The sequence below is a fragment of the Pan troglodytes genome, chromosome 4 (genome assembly GCF_028858775.2).
Source record: "Pan troglodytes isolate AG18354 chromosome 4, NHGRI_mPanTro3-v2.0_pri, whole genome shotgun sequence".
Lineage (NCBI taxonomy): Eukaryota > Metazoa > Chordata > Mammalia > Primates > Hominidae > Pan > Pan troglodytes.
In genome coordinates, this window is record NC_072402.2 from 35,792,986 (window position 1) to 35,811,251 (window position 18,266).

An 18,266-nucleotide genomic window follows, 5' to 3' on the forward strand; every position below is an offset into this window, starting at 1 on the left:
CTAGCAATGTAGGGGAGGGAAAAATGGCTTCCCTCTACCCTTCTAGGTTCTTTGCTTGGATTGCAAATTAAATTGACATAACAGAGATTTTTTTTTTTTTTGAGACGGTATCTTGCTCTGTCGCCCAGGCTGGAGTGCTGTGGCACAATCTCGGCTAACTGCAACTTCCGCCTCCTGGGTTCAAGCGATTCTCCTGCCTCAGCTTCTGAGTAACTGGGATTACAGGTGCGCACCACCTCGCCCGACTACTTCTTTTGTATTTTTAGTAGAGATGGGGTTGCACCATGTTGGTCAGGCTGGTCTCAAACTCCTGACCTCGTGATCCGCCCACCTCGGCCTCCCAAAGTGCTGGGATTACAGGCATGAGCCACCACGCCTGGCCGACATAAGACAGATTAACAGAAGAAAAACCGTTTTAATTACCTGCATACGCAGCAGCACAGGAATCTCACAAAACATGAAGGGCCAGATGATTGAAGCTTATAGCATTCTGAGCTAGAAATAAATAAGGGCTTGGGGCTTCTGTGGGGACAGTGGGGAGGCACCACAGGTTAGGATATAGGAGGGTTAGTGGAGGAAATGTATGGTAAATAATGTTGCCTTGTGGCTGCGCGCGGTGGCTCACAACTGTAATCCCAGCACTTTGGGAGGCTGAGACGGGCGGATCACGAGGTCAGGAGTTCGAGACCAGCCTGACCAACATGGTGAAACCCTGTCTCTACTAAAAATACAAAAATTACCCGGGCGCGGTGGCGCGCGCCTGTAATCCCGGCTACTTCAGAGGCTGAGGCCGGAGAATCGCTTGAACCCGGGGGGCGGAGGTTGCAGTGAGCCGGGATCATGCCAATGCACTCCAGCCTGGGCGACAGAGCGAGACTCTGCCTCAAAAAAAAAAAAAAAAAAAAAAAAAAAAGTTGCCTTGTTATGTAGATAAAGTCTCTCATGTAATAAAAGTTCTCTGAGCAGCTGCCTTCCTGACACAGATACTTTTACTATGTGGACTTCCTTTATAGATGTAAATTTGCTTTACAAAAGGACAGCTTTTCAGAACTACTCCCGTGTCTGCAGTTTCTCAGAATAACCAGCTTGAAATGTGCCAAACAAGTGTATTTTGGGATAGCATATTTTGGTATTCTACAGTCATAATTTGGGGTGCTGTGGCCTGAGCCTCAGCAGCAAAAAGAGGACATGATTCAGGGTTCGGAGCGCTGGATTCTATTACCAGCTCTGCCCCCTAACCCAGTGGTCTCTTGTGAAAGGTCCTCGAGTTCCGAGTCGAGTCAATTTCCCTAAAAGGCAAAGAGGCATCGGAGTTCCAGCTGGCTTAAACATTTGTAGATTTCGCGCCTTCCCTTTTCGCCCCTCCTTCCTCTCCACCCGTCTCCCCACCCCGAGCTACTAGCGGGCCTGCCCATTTCCCCAGGCCAGGAGTAGGGCTGAAGTGAAGTGACCGCGGCCGTAGCCAACAGCGAAGCTCATTAGAAAGTCCTGGTGAGAGCCTCAGCTTCTGATGAGTCACACATCGCCACGGAGCAGGTTGCTGCGCTTGACTGATTGGGTTTACCCTATTTTTGTTTTGAGTTAGAGCCAACTGTCCTCATTCCTTTTCGTGGCTCTGAGTAGGGCCTGCTCCATTATATCTCTTTCTCTAAACGCCTGCATCTGAGATGCTGGAAAATCCTGCGCAGCTCATAACCCAAGGCCTGGTTTCCATTCACCTTTCCTCTTCTACTCCTAAGCTGCCCAAGACACTCCTTTGCCAGAGCTCTGTCTGGAAACGAGTCCCTCTAAGTTCAAGCCTTGCGTCATGTGCCAGGGGATCAGACGAGTGGATTCCAGGCCCAGTTTTACTTCCTCAACTTTGCTGTGAGGCTTTGGGCAAGTTATTTAACCTCTCTGGGCTTCAGTTGCCTCACCGCTAAAATGGGTACGGTAATGCTTATTTGAAAGAGCAAAGGGATTGGCGCAAAAATCGCACTAACAGAAATATCTTCATTCCGGCAGGGCGCGGTGGCTCACGCCTGTAATCCCAGCACTTTGGGAGGCCAAGGCGGGCGGATCACCTGAGGTCAGGAGTTCGAGACCAGCCTGGCCAAGATGGTGAAACCCCGTCTCTACTAAAAATATAAAAAATTAGCCGGGCGTGGTGGCAGGCGCCTGTAATCCCAGCTACTCGGGAGGCAGAGGTTGCAGTGAGCCGAGATCGCGTCACTGCACTCCAGCCTGGGCGACAGAGTGAAGCTCCGTCTCAGAGAAAAAAAAGAAAAAAAAAAAAAAAAGAAATACCTTCATTCCTCTTGGGGAGGTGGCTGTGAGGACAGCAGATCTGAGTGGGAGAAAACCTAGAGACGGCCTCCCTGCCTTCTGTATGGAACAAGCAATTATTGGGCACCCTCTTTTTAGTGAGGAAGCAGGGACGGAAAATGAGTCCTTGGGCCAGCGCAGGAGGAGAGGCTGGAAAACATATCAATATTCAGGGAGGCACGGAAAGGGCTCTCAATGGATCTCTCACCAAGTGCCATCAGGGCAGAACAGTCAAGGGCCCAGGGATTCGAGGAAGCTTGGGAGGCGCGGAGAGCCCAAAAGTTGAAAGTTTTCTTGGCAGATGAGGGAGGGAAAGGGATTTCAGGAACAAGGATCTCGTGGGTGGGCTGTCCCAGTTGGCGCGCGGCAGAGCGCAGACCAGCACCCGGCGGTCTGGTCTGTGCAGGAAAGGCAGGAACCGCTTACTAAGGCTCCAACCTTTTAGAGGCAGCAACAAGCTCTTTCTCCGGATCCGAAGGCGGAGAGGCGCTGCGCTCTCATTTGGCGAGGGCCCGAGCGCGGCCAGACCGCGCACCAGACCCGGAGCGTGGGGCCCAAAGGCTGGCGGCCGACTCCGGAGCTCGGCGCCCCAACCGGGAAGTGATCGCAGCAGCCCACCCGCCTGACGCCAGCGGAAGTGCGAGCCCGGGTCGAGCCTGCTCCGCCGCCGGGCGCCCGGGAAGGGGCGGGCACGGGGCGGGGCTGGGGGCGGGCGGGGCGGGGCCGGCGGCGGGGCGGGGCTTGGCCGCGGTTGTTTTTACCCAGGCCTCGGCGCCTAGGCGCTCCGCCGAGGCTGATCTTCGTTCAAGTGTGAGCCGCGGCTGAGCCCAGCGCTCGAGGCGCGAGGCAGCCAGGAGGGCCCGTGCGGCGCGGGGAGCCAGCGAGCGCGCCTTCGGCATTGGCCGCCGCGATGTCAGCTCAGTGCTGTGCGGGCCAGGTGAGCGAGGCCGGGCGCAGCGCGGGGGTTGTCAGATCGGAGAACCGGGCCAGGAGTCCAGGCGTGGAGGACCTGCCTGGGTGCGCTCCCAGCTCCGCGGCCGAACGTAGGGCCCGGGTGGGTCGCTCGGGCTGGCCCCGCGGTGCTCAGCCGTCCGGGAAATCCTGTGCCCTGGGCGGGCGGGAAGGGGCAGGGGGAAGCCCGAGAGGCTACCCCGGGGTCTTCCCGTCCGGCCTCCGGGACTCCGCGTGGGGCGGGGCGTGCCGGGCTCGGGCGGAGGATCCCGACTGCTCCAGGGGCGTGTCGCCTCTTGCGCCGAGCACTGGTGAATAGCGCTGAGCTCCGTAGCCCTCTCCACTCTGCTTGTCGGATGAATCCAGGAAGAAAAGTGGGTTTAGGCACCGTCTCCTTTGCTATGCCCTGAATAAAACTTGGGTCAAACAACCCAGGCAGGTTGCGCTTGGCATCTCGTAGTCGAGCGTGGGCTCTGTACCTTTGAGAATGTCTCGAAGCCTGACTTCCAAACTACCGGGCGCAGGTCTGGGCGAAGGGAAAACTCAGCCCTGCTTCCTGAATTTCCCGACCCAACCCTGGCTCGGTACTAGCACGACTGCCTGGGTAGGGCTGGAGCCTTCCTGCCTCTCTTTGCAAATAAACTTGTTCGAACCTGTTTTTTAACTCTCGCCTATTTAAACCTATGATGTCTTAAAACATTATGTCTCCTACCAGTTACTGCATCAGTGTAGAATTAGTACGTCTTAGCCCTGTAATGCTGGTTTCACTCCTTCCTGCAGAGTTAGAAAAAACGAAGTAGGTGAGTCTCGTGGATGTGGAGCTCTTTTCTCCCTTTACATGTGGATTATCAGCGTTTCGGTACAGAGTTTTAATGGAGTGTTTTCACGAACGAATCAGACTCTAGGGAGCATCCTGGTTCGGGGTGTTCTTGCTGACACTCAGCCTTTCCACAATCGAGGCCAGCTGTAAGTGATGGAGTGGTTAAACTGTGGGTTTCTGTAACCGGCGATTATACTGGCAGATAATCTGTCCTGTTTAGAGTGGCCACGTGGAGCTGTCTTGGTTTTTGAGGTCTAATACTGTGCTTGGCATACATTTTTTCAGAGTTGAGGAAATTGAGGCTTTTGACGACTGAGATGAAATGATTTTTTTTCCCTGAGTCAGGCAGAGAGAGAAAGAGAATGAGAATGGTCACCACCTTACCAGGTATTTGAGAACAAGGTGGACCAGGAAAGACTGTTTTCAGAAAGCTCTGCAAATCTTTTATTCCCGTTTGGAAATACTTTTTCTCCAATATGATGCAACACTTTTTATTACGTAGTAATGATATAGCTCTTTAGGGGCATCTGTCCTGGTCCCTTGAAGTCCCCTTGAGGCTCTTTCTGCCATTCCCAAGTTCCTAATTTAGAGCTCTGTAATTACCAGTATTCAAATGGGTTTTGTAAAAGAATTATTTTGCTATTGATGTTTTAGCAGGTTTCTAAAGTCTCCCCTCTTAGGACTTTGGAAAGAACCAAATCAAAGTTAACCCCTGCTTTCCCAGGCCTGCTGGAGGCATCACTGTGGTGGGCCTCAGTGCTGTGTGATGGTGATCACACTGATTTCCTGTGGATGGGGCGGTAGGAAGTTAAAAGAAAAGCAAACAGGCTGGGCGCAGTGGCTCATGCCTGTAATCCCAGCACTTTGGGAGGCAGAGGCGGGCGGATCACCTGAGATCAGGAGTTGGAGACCAGCCTGACCAACGTGGAGAAACCTCATCTCTACTAAAAACACAAAATTGCCGGGTGTGATGACGCATGCCTGTAATCCCAGCTACACAGCTAAGGCAGGAGAATCGCTTGAACCCAGAGGCAGAGGTTGCGGTGAGCTGAGATCACGCCATTGCACACCAGCCTGGGCAATGAGCAAAAAGAGCAAAACTCCATCTCAAAAGAAAGGAAAGCAAGCAAAACCTCACAGCACCATCAGAAGTTACCAATTCTTGTTTGTTTCTGTGGGCACCTACCTTTTGCCAGGAGCCTGCTATATAGTCATAAGTCAGACAAGCATCTCTGCTCTCAATGGCCTATCTGGGCAGGGGAGATCATTCATAAACATGTAAACAATGAAACAATGAATATGGTACTGGTACTGTCAGAAGGCCGTGTGGTAAGCAGCCTTGAGGAGGGTTGCCGAGGGAGTCTGAGAAGATGCCTGTGGAGTTGAGACTGCTCAGTGAGGAGAGGCAAGGGAGTCTAGGGTGGCTGGGGTGTCTTAGATGAGGTCAGAGAGAAGAGCAGGACCAGAAATGGCCAGAACCTGTCAGCTGCCTTTGGACTTTGGATTTAATTCTGGTTGCAGTGAGAGGCTGTGGGAGGATTCTGAGCAGGGGCGAGCTGTGGTTTGATTTGCACTTAGAAGATAATTGGGATGTCGTGAAGACTGGACTGTAACGGGCTAGAGTGGAGGTGAGGAAAGCAGTTCGAGTTGGTCATGAAGCATTTGGTGAGGAAAACCTAAGTGGATATTTGCCTCTTAGGGGCAAGCAGTGTTCTAGGCTTCAGCAGTGAACAAAAATCCTTTCCTGATGGAGCTCGAATCCTGGCAATCTGCTGTTGCTGTAGTCCCAGGAGGAGACAGCGTGGTACCTTAATTTAGGCTATGGCTGTAGGAGTGAGTACAGTGGGACATCATTGGCTTTGGGTATATTTCAGAGGTAGAACTGGATTTGAGCAAGGATTAGAAGTGGGATGTGGGAATGAGACAGACTCGGTTTCTGGCCTGAGCCACTGGGTAGATGATGATCGCATTACTGAGGTGAAGTAGGAAGTTGTTAGGAAGAGGAATTTGGTGAGGAAAACCCAAGTTTCTTGGCTTCGTTACATTAGAGATGCCTATTATAAATTTAATGGAAATGGCAAGTCACCAATTAGGTATTTAGGTCGGGAGAAGTTTGAGGTCGGAGAGAGACATTTTGGTGACTTTCTTTAACTGCGGACCATCCTGAACAATATGTAACCCATAAAAGAGCCTGGGCTTTGGACTCAGGCCTGGGTTTCAATTTGGAAATCTGGACAATGAGGACTGGTGTGACTGGATGAGTTACTTACCCTCTATTACCTCATTTTACCTCAACTATTGAATGGGTACTTCTTAGGGTTATTGGGAAAATTACATGTGATGATAAGTGTAAAGTCTGTAATATAGGATTTGGCAGAGTGTGAGGAACCCCCCAAATCTTATTAGTGGCCATTACCCATCTGCATCAGGATAATATCCAGATCAGCTTATTTTATTTTTGTATCTACTCTGATATTCACTTTGGTTTTGCTTAGGGTGTTGCCTAATGGATGCTAAGAAAGTAGAGATTACAGGGGAGTGGTCACTCAACACTTTATGGGTTCAAAGTTCTGTGCTAGGCCCCTAGAGACACGGTAATGAACACAGGGCTTCCTTGTTCTCCTTTAACTTAAGGGCTATGTGGAGGTGGGAGTGTTGGGGGAAGTTAGCTACAGAAAATGACAGTGCAGGCTGGGCATGGTGGCTCTTGCCTGTAATCCCAGCACTTTGGGAGGCCGAGGCAGGTGGATCGCTTGAGGCCAGGAGTTCGAGACCAGCCTGGGCAACATGGTGAAACCCTGTCTCTACTAAAACAAAAATTAGCCAGGCGTGATGGTGCACGACCTGTATTCCCAGCTACTTGGGAGGCTGAGGCACCAGAATCACTTGAACTTGGAAGGTGCAGGTTGCAGTGAGCTGATATTGAGCACTGCACCCTAGCCTGAGCAACAGAGTGAGACGCTGTCTCAAAAAAAAAAAAAAAAAAAAAAGGAAAAGAAAAGAAAATGACAGTGCTCACTGTCAGAGCGGAAGTGAGGTGTGTGCTTGGAAAATCTAGACAACCTTTCCAAGGCAGTTTGACAATAGGGATTGGGAGGGCTTGCTGCAGGCAAGTATAGGCATTTATGACAATAATAATGCTGAAATTTATTTCAGCCCACAGTATGTGCTTTGTTTTTACATACATTATAATTCATTCATTCCTCACAAAACCCCTGCTTGGCCTCCTTTTACAGATGAGTCAACTAAAGTATAGAGAAATAAATGAACTGATGTTACCAACTGACTGATGGTAGAGCCAGGCCTTGCATACTGGCCCACCTGACTTGAGTTGGGTGACTTTTGTACCAGACTGCTATTCCTTATTATTCCTATATGAATAAATAATAATTGCTCCAGATGGACCCAGTGCAGTTTTGAATACCCTGCTATTGGCTGTTTTCGTAGATATTGTTGGCTGCCAGTAGTTAATGGTTGGGTGAGGCTTAACTTCTCCCTCATGCCTAATTCAGGTCATAAAGACCAAAGTCACAGGCCAAATTCTGTCACACATACAGACAGTGGCAGGCGTATGGAATAGTCATGCAGCCTGTTCTGAGACTTCCTGACATTCCAGCTCTTTGACCTTGTTGGTGCTCTGATAGGCTTCTTGCCTGAAAAGTTCACCCGAGGCAGATGCGCCAACATTCTAGTAGGCAAGACTCGGCTAATGTCTGGTTGGTGGGCAGCCAAGACTATTGCACCAGGAGGATCAAGCCCATGGTTGCCATTCTGAGTAAAGGTTCACTCTGTCTTTTTTTTTTTTTTTTGAGACAGCGTCTCACTCTGTCACTCAGGCTGGAGTGCAGTGGCGCGATCTTGGCTCGCTGCAATCTCCGCCTCCCGGGTTCAAGCAATTCTCCTGCCTCAGCCTCCTGAATAGCTGGGATTACAGGCACCTGCCACTACACCTGGCTAATTTTTGCATTTTCAGTAGAGATGGGGTTTTGTCATGTTGGCCAGGCTGGTCTCGAACTCCTGACCTCAGGTGACCCGCCCGCCTCTGCCTCCCAAAGTGCTGGGATTACAGGCATGAGCTACTGCGCCGGCCCTATTTACTCTATCTTTATAGCCAGTTTATGCAAGGCAGGAATGCCCAGGCCCAGGTATTTCCAGCCAGATCCTATTTCTAGATCACCAAGATTTTCCTCAATGAAAACCCATGTATGTATGTATGTATGTATGTATGTATGTATGTATGTATGTATTTAAAGATGGGATCTAGCTCTTGCCCAGGCTGGATTGCAGTGGCTCAATCATAGCTCACTGCAGCCTCCAACTCCTGGGGTCAAGCAGTCTTTCTGCTTCAGCCTCCCAAGTAGCTGGGACTACAGGTGCGTTCTACCATGCCTGGCCAGTTTTTAAAAATTTTTGTAGAGACTGGGTCTGGCTTTGCTGCCCAGGCTAGTAAAACTCATTTCTGATGTCCGTTATGTTAATTAACAAAGCCTTGAATGCCACCAGGAACTGTCCATCATCAAAGATAAACAAAGCGGGACATTAGTTAAAGCAGTAAAAACACGTTTATTCAGTAACTATTGACTGTAGGGGAAAGAGCTGAGCTCCATTCGATTTTGTGCAGAGGTGACTAGGCCTTTTAAAGTGAGCATAAGGGAGTAAGGAGGGGAGTGAGCGGTGGCTCAAGAGTCAGGAAAGTGAAAAGTTACACAGGGTTGGTCGCTGTAAATGCAATTAGGGCAGCTGTGTGGCCTTTGATTAAATGTTTGCTGGAATAGGGGTCTTATCAGGGCAACTGATGCCCCTATAATGCAGCTTAAAACACACACCCACATACACAGAGTCCATGAAGAAGACTTATTTAAAAAATAAATTACATACCGCATACAATAATGATGATTCCAGGCCGGGCATGGTGGCTCACGCCTATAATCCCAGCACTTTGGGAGGCTCAGGTGGGCGGAGTTCGAGACCAGCCTGGCCAACATGGCGAAACCCTGTCTCTACTAAAAATACAAAAATTAACCGGGCATGATGGCATATGCCTGTAATCCCAGCTACTCAGGAGGCTGAGGCAGGAGAGTCGCTTGAACCTGGGAGGCGGAAGTTGCTGTGAGCCAAGATCGTGGCACTTCACTCCAGCTTGGGCAAGACAGCGAGACTCCGTTTCAAAAAAAAAAAAAAAATAATAATAATAATAATGATGTTTCCCCCAAAATGTCCTTCCTTCTTCACTGTAAAACCCAAATCTCTACTTTGAGGTCCCAGCTCAACTAATGTTTCCTCAGTAATGATCTTTCTCTTGTTTTGAGAGTCCTCACAGAATTTCTGCTTCGTGGACTTGATTGCACCACTTAGTACTGGGTCATCTGATGCATTGGAATTAAATCCTGGCTACTGCAAGGATGTTTCCTCTCTTCTTATAAGCAGAACACTTATTGTGACCTAGCTGAACCCCCTGTTGAGCTCTTTTGGTTACAAAACTCTTGTTCCCTATTGCTCTTTGTTTATAGTGATTGGAAATGTTAGGTCCTCATTATATTACATGGTGCTTCCACTGGAAGGGATCCAGTTACAAAAATTCATTATTTCCATGATGATACTTTTTTGAACAATGTGGGAAGTATTTGTGAAACAGAGGGAAATCACACATATCATTACCCAGAGAGAACCACATTTTGATGCTTTATAGTCAGTTACTTATATTTAATATTTATTATTTTATTTTTTTTATTTTTGAGACAGAGTTTTCGCTCTTGTTGCCGAGGCTGGAGTGCAATGGCGTGATCTTGGCTCACTGCAACCTCCGCCTCCCAGGTTCAAGCAGTTCTCCTGCCTCAGTCTCCCGAGTAGCTGGGATTACAGGTGCCCGCCACCACGCCCAGCTAATTTTGTGTTTTTAGTAGAGATGGGGTTTCCCCATGTTGGCTAGGCTGGTCTTGAACTCCTGATCTCAGGTGCCCGCCTCAGCCTCCCAAAGTGCTGGTATTACAGGACTGAGCCACTGTGCCCGGCCGATATTTATAATTTTACTTTGCAAAGTTGGGATTTTGTTGGAAGTGCTGTATTTGATCCCACTCTTTTTGCCTAATTATGAGGTGACTGATAAAGTTTTTTTTAACATGCACCCACCACTTATTGTAGCTGTTAATGTTTTCTGGGTTTACATTCATATGTAGATAGTCTTCTACCTTCAAACTTGATGGTTTCTTTTTTTTTTTGGAGACAGAGTCTCGCTGTGTTGCCCAGGCTGGAGTGCAGTGGTGCGATCTCGGCTCACTGCAAGCTCCGCCTCCCAGGTTCACACCATTCTCCTGCCTCAGCCTCCCGAGTAGCTGGGACTACAGGCACCCATCACCACGCCCGGCTAATTTTTTGGTATTTTTAGTAGAGACGGGGTTTCACCATGTTAGTCAGGATGGTCTCGATCTCCTGACCTCGTGATCCACCCGCCTTGGCCTCCCAAAGTGCTGGGATTACAGGCGTGAGCCACCGTGCCCGGCCTGATGGTTTCTTCAGAGGTGTTAATGTTGAATGTGTGAAAGTCACTTAATGAGCTTTTTGTGTTAAGAGGTTTGGGTGTGTTTCTATTCCCAAAAGGACAAAAGTAATGAAAAAAAATCCCTAATTTCATCTCTGTTAGATGGCATCATTGACAATATATTTCTGTCATTTTCAACATTTTCTTTAACTTTGACCTTTTCTTTTTACAATTACTTTCACAGATAACGTCTGTCCAAATGGTGGTTGAGTCACTGTTTTCCTGCTGTATGATGGTGGCCATCTTTGCTTCCACTGCATTAACATTGAGGCCTGTGTTTCTTATCACTAGCACTGGCACTTTTATTTTCCTGTTCATCTTTATAAAGATGTGGGCACAATGCGGTAAAATGCCCTATAATTGTTCTGTCAAGGTGGTGTTTTGGTTGATGTTGGCTAAATACGGTAGTACCCCTTTACTTGCAGTTTTGCTTTCTGTGGTTTCAGTTACCTGAGGTCTATTGGGGTATGAAAATATTAAGTGGAAAATTCCAGAAATAAACAATTCACCGGTTTAAATTATGCCCTGTTCTGAATAGTGTGATGAAACCTCACTCCATCCCACTGGGATGTGAATCAATTCTGGCCAGCATCTCCATGCTGTCTAGCTGTCTACCTATGCTCCTCACCCCTTAGTCACTTAGGAGCCATCTCGGTTATCAGATCCACTGTCGCAGAATTGCAGTCCTTGTGTTCAAGTCATTCAAGTCACCCATATTTGACTTAGTGGCCCCAAAGCGCAAGAGTAGTGATGCTGGCATAGTGTCATAAGTGTTTGATTTTATTATTTGTTATTGTTGTTAATCTCTTAACTGTGCCTAATTTAGAAATTAAACTTCATCATGAGGCCAGGCAAGGTGGCTCATGCCTGTAATCCCAGCACTTTCAGAGGCTGAGGTGGGTGGATCACTTGAGCCCAGGAGTTAGAGACCAGCCTGGGCAACATGGAGAAACCCTGTCTCTACAAAACACACAAAAATTAGCCAGGGCATGGTGGTGTGTGTGCCTATATAGTCCCAGCTACTTGGGAGGCTGAGGTGGGAGGATCACCTGAGCCCAGGGAGGTCGAGGCTGCAGTGAGCCATGGTTGTGCCACTGCACTCCAGCCTGGGTGACAGAGTGAGACCCTGTCTTAACAACAACAAAACTTTCTCATAGGTATGTATATACAGGAAAAAACACAGTATATATGGGGTTGGGTACTATCCACACTTTCAGGCATCCACTGGGGATCTTGGAACACATCCTCCTTGGGTAAGGAGGGACTACTCTATATAGCTCACTGGTGAGCTGATACAGGAAGGGTGGCTTAAGGGTATCTTTGTGTAGTGTAGCTAAATTCAGGTTGTCAGGTAATCCTCTGTCACCTTGAACAGTATGGAGAGTGAAGGTTGCACTCTTAGTTGGAGAGTTCGCTTGACGGTTGCTCATTCAAATATGTTTTCTTGGGCAGCTCTGTAGCTGACCTGTCCAGCTGACAAATAGCTTTGGACTGCAGCAAGTCTGACTTTGTAGGCACGGTTGAGGAGAGGCCAGTCTGTAGGTGTGGAAGGCAGCCTCTGACTCATCTCTCTGTTCTAATTAAATAAAAGGTAACACTCCCTTCCCCATTGCTTGCTTTCCGCCCTCGTTTTCTGTATAGAGGCTGTAGATTTCCCACAGATACTGAGTATCTGGGAGTGACTATGAGACACGGAAGCTTTACTTTCCAGTTTTCCAGGTATTTTAATGTAGTCACCAGTTAGAGCCTCAGAAAGGGCACTGCAGTAATTATGGCATTGTCTACTTTTATTTCAGAGCAGTATGTGGCCAGATCATCTATGATAACTTGATGTTAAAAAGGAAGTCTTCATATAAGCTGATATGTCTACAGAACTAGCCATTGGATGTAATTCTTTGACCAAGCTATTTTTAGTACTTTAAGTGGCCATACCTGCCTAATTGTAAAGACCCAGTGTTTTCTTAGTGTTCTGAGTCAAGCCGCATTGTTAGTGAATTTTACATATTGCTGTTTGCAGTTGAATTTAGGGTTATGATTGGATCCTGAGAACAGTATTAATCAAGTTACCTATCTAAATCACTGTGATTGTTCCCAAATATTAGGCATCCCAAGTAGCCCAGAGTAAACCTTTGCAGCCCTGCTTAAAATGTATTTTAAAACATTTACAGTGAGACTATCCCCATATTCTTCTAGCTTATATATTAATGATATTTCAAAACATTTTAGAACTTAATCTGAGAGTCAGTATAGGGCAGTAGGAAATTCAAATAGTGAGTTGGTGTGATTACACAGAACATCTGTTTGAATTTTAAAGGGAAGCAGGATTTTACTTTTGGCTTTTCTTCCGTAGTTTGCCTTGTGAGATTAAAATTGCTGATGTTTAAGGAAAGCAGCTGTTGTGGAAAGACTTAGTGGGTTTTTATCAGAGAGTAAATTTTGAAACAATTTGTGGGTTTTTGAAGTAAGGTTACAGTATATAGTGATTAGACAGCATTTTCACTCTCTCATGAAAACTGTCTAGTCAAAACAAAAGTAGGAAAAACACATTGCATAACCCCTTAAATCTTATTTATGAAAAGATAACCAGAGGAGATGGGAAAATCAGACTTCTGTTTAAGTATCATTTTTTTATAAACTAGCTAAGTGCATTTTGAAACAAAATTCATGAGGTCTTTGTGGAATGCCTTTTCCATTTTTTTGTTTTGTTTTGTTTTTGCACTCACATTATATCTCAGCAATTTAATGGAGGGCTGATTTCCTAATGCTTTGATCCTTGGTGAGTGTGGTTCACCCGAACTAGGGAGGAATTCAGTCTTTTGTTCTTGATTCCATGCTCATTGATCTCCTCCACTGCCATTCTCAGAAACAATGGCAGTATTTTGTTTCCATAGTAATGAAACTGTTTGCTCTAATAGGATTCTATAGTGGTAATTTTTCTTTAGCTTTGCTAGCCTTATCCCTAAGGACTCTAGGACTTTGTTGGACTTATTTTGTTAGCTGTTACTCTTTTTTTTTTTTTTTTTTAAAGAGCTGACAATCCCTAAAGTAAAACGTCAATTGATAAATATTCTCTGGGGCCAGGTGTGGTGGCTCACACCTGTAATCCCAGCATTTTTTGGGGCTGAGGCGGGTGGATCACCTGAGGTCAGGAGTTGGACACCAGCCTGGCCAACATGGTGAAGCCCCGTCTCTACTAAAAATACAAAAATTAGCCAGGCATGATAGCACATGCCTATAATCCCAGATACTCAGGAGGCTGAGGCACGAGAATTGCTTGAACCTGGGAGGCTGAGGTTGTAGTGAGCTGAGATCATGCCATTGCACTCCAGCCTGGGCAACAGAGTGAGACTCTGTCTCAAAAAATAAAAAATAAATAAATGTTCACTGGGTGCCTAGAATAATGAAGTTCAGAGGCTGTAGCTAGCCCTGCTTGTGCTTGGGAGTGACTTGTGAATAGATGCTGAATTTGCTAGCCTATGAGACTGTGCCTGGGCCAGTGCTTCTTCACAGACTGGATTGAGGGTTTGTTTGCCTCAGCTTTGCACCTTTTATCTTTTGGAAAAGGAGTAGAAGCTGGGGGTCCCTTGGCAGGGACATTTGCCCCCAGAAGTGGATGAGCCCATGCAGGGGAGCACGGGGAGAGTGGGTCCTCTTTCCTGAATGGGCTCTAGAGATCCATGCAATCCTGCAGTTGCACACACAGTTGTGTTGTTTATGTCCTGAACACTTTTCCAAGAAGAAAGTCCCCATCATTTCTCAGCTTCTCAAGGAAATCTCACCTCAGGAAAAACAGCTGTAGTATGAGAAGGAAAGCCTAACCTTGGAACCTTGAGAAACATCTCCAATTTAAAAGGCACACATTCCCTGTAGCCAACAGGGAAATAAAGGAAATTAAGTGAAGGTAGAGCCTGCCTGGAGGGTGGGGAGAGGTGTGGAGCCAACTGGCCTGGTCAGACGACAACTTGGAAGTCAAGTGAGAGAGGAAGATCGAAGATCAGTGCCTGTGGATTTTTGAGAGTGCCGGCCTGTCCGGAGGCTGAGGTGGGAGGATTGCTTGGGCCCAGGAGGTCGAGGCTGGATGAGTTTTGATCTACGACACTCCAGCTTGGGTGGCAGAGTGAGACCATGTTTCTCTTTTTGTTTGTTTTTGTTTTTTTGAGATGGAGTCTCGCTCTGTCACCCAGGCTGGAGTGCAATGGCACGATCTCAGCTCACTGCAACCTCTGCCTTCTGGGTTCAAGCGTTTCTCCTGCCTCAGCCTCCCGAGTAGCTGGGATTACAGGCGCATGCCACTAGGCCCGGCTAATTTTTGTATTTTTTAGTAGAGATGGGGTTCCTCCATGTTGGTCAGGCTGATCTCGAACTCCTGATCTCGTGATCAACCCGCCTCAGCCTCCCAAAGTGCTGGGATTACAGACGTGAGCCACTGTGCCCGGCTGAGACCATGTTTCCAAAAATAAAAAAAAGAGTAAGGCCAGGTGTGGTGGCTCATGTCTGTAATCCCAGCACTTTGGGGGGCTGAGGCAGCGTATCACTTGAGGTCAGGAGTTTGAGACCAGCTTGACCAACGTGGTAAAACCCCATCTCTACTAAAAATACAAAAATTAGCCAGGCCTGGTGGCAGACATCTGTAATCCCAGTTACTCAGGAGGCTGAGGCTGGAGAATTGCTTAAACCTGAGAGGCAGAGGTTGCAGTGAGCCGAGATGGTGCCATTGCACTCCAGCCTGGGTGACAGAACGAGACCCCATCTCAAAAAAAAAAAAAAGTCCTTGGGGGTTTTGGCAGCCTCAGTTTCCAGGCAGCAGAAGGTAGAGAAATGCTGGGGAGCTGAGGAACTGAAGCCAGGGAGGGGAGGTTATTATCTTTTAAGATAAAAGGAGGCGCAGATTAAGAGCCTAAAGAGGTCTGGGCTGGGCCTAAAAGGATGGTAGTAGGAAAACAGCTTCCTGTCCCCAAATTGCAGGATGCTGAAGTTTAACTATTCTTTAAGTTCTGCCAAAATCGAGTCCAAGGGTAGCCCTCCATCCCCTTTTTTCTTCAGAGAAATCCCCCACTTTCTGTGCTCCCCCACCTTCTACTTTTTCTATCAAAGTTTGTGGAATCTCATCAACTGGGATTCAGTTCTTTGAAAAATTCTGTAGAGGCAAGTCTGGTTCTGGAGAGATCCAGGTTTTGCTGCTTGCTTATTTAATTAATTTATTTATTTATTTATTTATTTATTAAAATAGAGACAGGCTCTCACTATGTTGCCCAGGCTGGTCCCAAACTCCTGGGCTTAAGCAATCCTCCTGCCTTGGCCTCTCAAAGTGTTAGAATTACAGGTGGGAGCCACCATGCCCAGCCTTGCTTGATTTTTGAGGCAGGTCATGGAACCACAGAAACTCTTGGAAGATACCTTAAAAGGCATCTGTTTTTTTTAATGACCCATCTGAAGCTTAGATGTCCTTTTTAATGCCCCTCTTCAGTGTGCATCTGTGTTTGAATCTGTCCAGTGCTGGGGAGCTCACTACTGTTCCTAGTTCTTAAATTTTCTTGTTAAGTAGGGGAAATTCCTGTCTTGTCTCCCTAATGTTGTTAAAGAGATAAAATCCCCTTTAACAATATTAGTGATTGTTGAAGGGATACAAATCAGATGTTTTATGTAAGAGTCTTTTTTTATCTGTAAAGTGGTGATGCAGTGTGTCAGGGTTCAGTGTAGGAAGCCAGCATCACTCTAGGTATTTTAAAAAGAAGAAGATTTACTATAGGGAATTAGGTATGTTTAAAAAATAATTGTAGAACGAAAGGAGCAAGAATGAAGGGGCCACCCCCTGGGACTCTTGAACTTAAGAATGTTGCCTAAAGACCAGGGGTTCTGTCTAGGTCCTGCTGCTCAGCACACAAAAAGCCCACGACTGAGATCGACAAGGATTGCCAAGGAAGAAGGCTTTAATCAGGTGCTGCAGCCAGGGGGATAGGAGCTCAGTGTCAAATCTGTCTCCCTGACCTACTAAAACTAGAGGTTTGTATAGCAGGGAAGAAATTTAACAATGTGTAACATTTTGAGATGCAGTCTTTGCTCTGTCATTTAGGCTGGAATGCAGAGGCCTGATCTTGGCTCACTGCAACCACTGTCTCCCAAGTTCAAGCAATTCTCATGTCTCAGCCTCTGGAGTAGCTGGGATTACAGGCATGTGCCACCACGCCCGGTTACTTTTTTTATGTTATATATTTTTTTGAGATGGAGTCTCACTCTGTCACCCAGGTTGGAGTGCAGTGGTGAGATCTTGGCTCACTGCAACCTCCGCCTCCTGGGTTCAAGTGATTCTCCTGCCTCAGCCTCCCGAGTAGCTGGAACTACAGGCGCATGCCACCACACTTGGCTAATTTTTGTATTTTTAGTAGAGACAAGCTTTCACCATATTGGCCAGGCTGGTCTCAAACTCTTGACCTCGTGATCCACCCGCCTCGGCCTCCCAAAATGCTGGGATTATAGGCGTGAGCCACTGTGCCTGGCCTAATTTTTGTATTTTTAGTAAAAATGGGGTTTCGCCATGTTGACCAGGCTGGTCTCGAACTCCTGACCTCAAATGATCCACCCACCTTGGCCTCCCAAAGTGCTGGGATTACAGGTGTGAGCCACCACACCTGACCTATTTTTCTAAAAGGGTCTTTTTTTTAGTATTTGGTAGATACTAATATAGCCATACCACCCTTTTGGCTTTCAACTAGTCTGTCTTTATACTTAAAAGTATGCTTTTTATAGACGTGATAGAACTGGGTCTTTCTTGCTTTTTAATCCAATCTGACAATCTTTGCCTTTTTGTTTTGTTTCACTTTTTTGTTTTGTTTTGTTTTGAGATGGGATCTTGTTCAATTGCCCAGGCTGGAGTGCAGTGATACGTTCACAGCTCACTATACCTTCAATGCCCTGGGCTCAAGTGATCCTCCTACCTCAGCTTCCCAAGGAGCTAGGACTACAGATATGCATCACCTGACATGGATTTTTTTTTTTTTTTTTTAATTCTCTTTTGTGGAGACACGGTCTTACTATGTTGCCCAGGCTGGTCTCAAACTCCTGGGCTCCAAGTGATCCTCCTGCCTTGGCCTCCCAAAGTGCTGGGATTACATGTGTGAGCCATTGTACCCAGCCAATCTTTGTCTTTTAATTGGATGCTTGGATCATTTACATTTAATGTAATTACTCATATGTTTGCGTTTAAGGCTATAAATTGTTGATCAGTTTCCATTTCATTTCCCCTTCTTTTTTTTATTCCTATTAATTATTTTTTAGCGATGGGGTCTCACCCTGTCACCCAGGCTGGGGTGCAGAGGTGCAATCATAGCTCACTGCAGCCTCAAACTCCTTTGCTCAGGTGATCCTCCTGCCTCAGCCTACCAAGTAACTGAAACCTGGCTCATTTCCTCTTCTGTTCTTTGTTCTTATCTTTTTTTGAGGAGAGGGCTAATTGAATATTTTTCACTGTGTTTATATGCCTTTTTATTTCTTCTTCTTATTATTATTTGAGACGGAGTCTTGCTCTGTCACCAGGTTGAAGTGCAGTGGCGCGATTTTGGCTCACTGCAACCTCCGACTCCTGGGTTCAGGCAATTCTCCTGCCTCAGCCTCCCGAGTAGCTGGGATTACAGGCACGTGCCACCATGCCTGGCT

At 47.0% G+C, this 18,266-nt stretch overlaps 1 protein-coding gene across 6 annotated transcripts in view; it reads left to right on the plus strand.

The window, feature by feature from the left end:
- The first annotated feature begins 3,018 nt into the window (after positions 1-3,018).
- The window catches only part of SERINC5 (serine incorporator 5), a 118,638-nt gene continuing 103,390 nt past the window's right edge, over positions 3,019-18,266 (plus strand). For 2 of the 6 annotated variants that reach the window (XM_016953077.4, XM_001136963.7), the window contains exon 1: positions 3,019-3,241. In XM_016953077.4, the coding sequence (XP_016808566.2) occupies positions 3,215-3,241 (27 nt within the window). In that variant the 5' untranslated portion in view covers positions 3,019-3,214. The remainder of the gene's footprint in view (positions 3,242-18,266) is intronic. The other 4 variants (XM_016953079.4, XM_063811130.1, XM_054684253.2 and 1 more) reach the window with 3 other exon arrangements.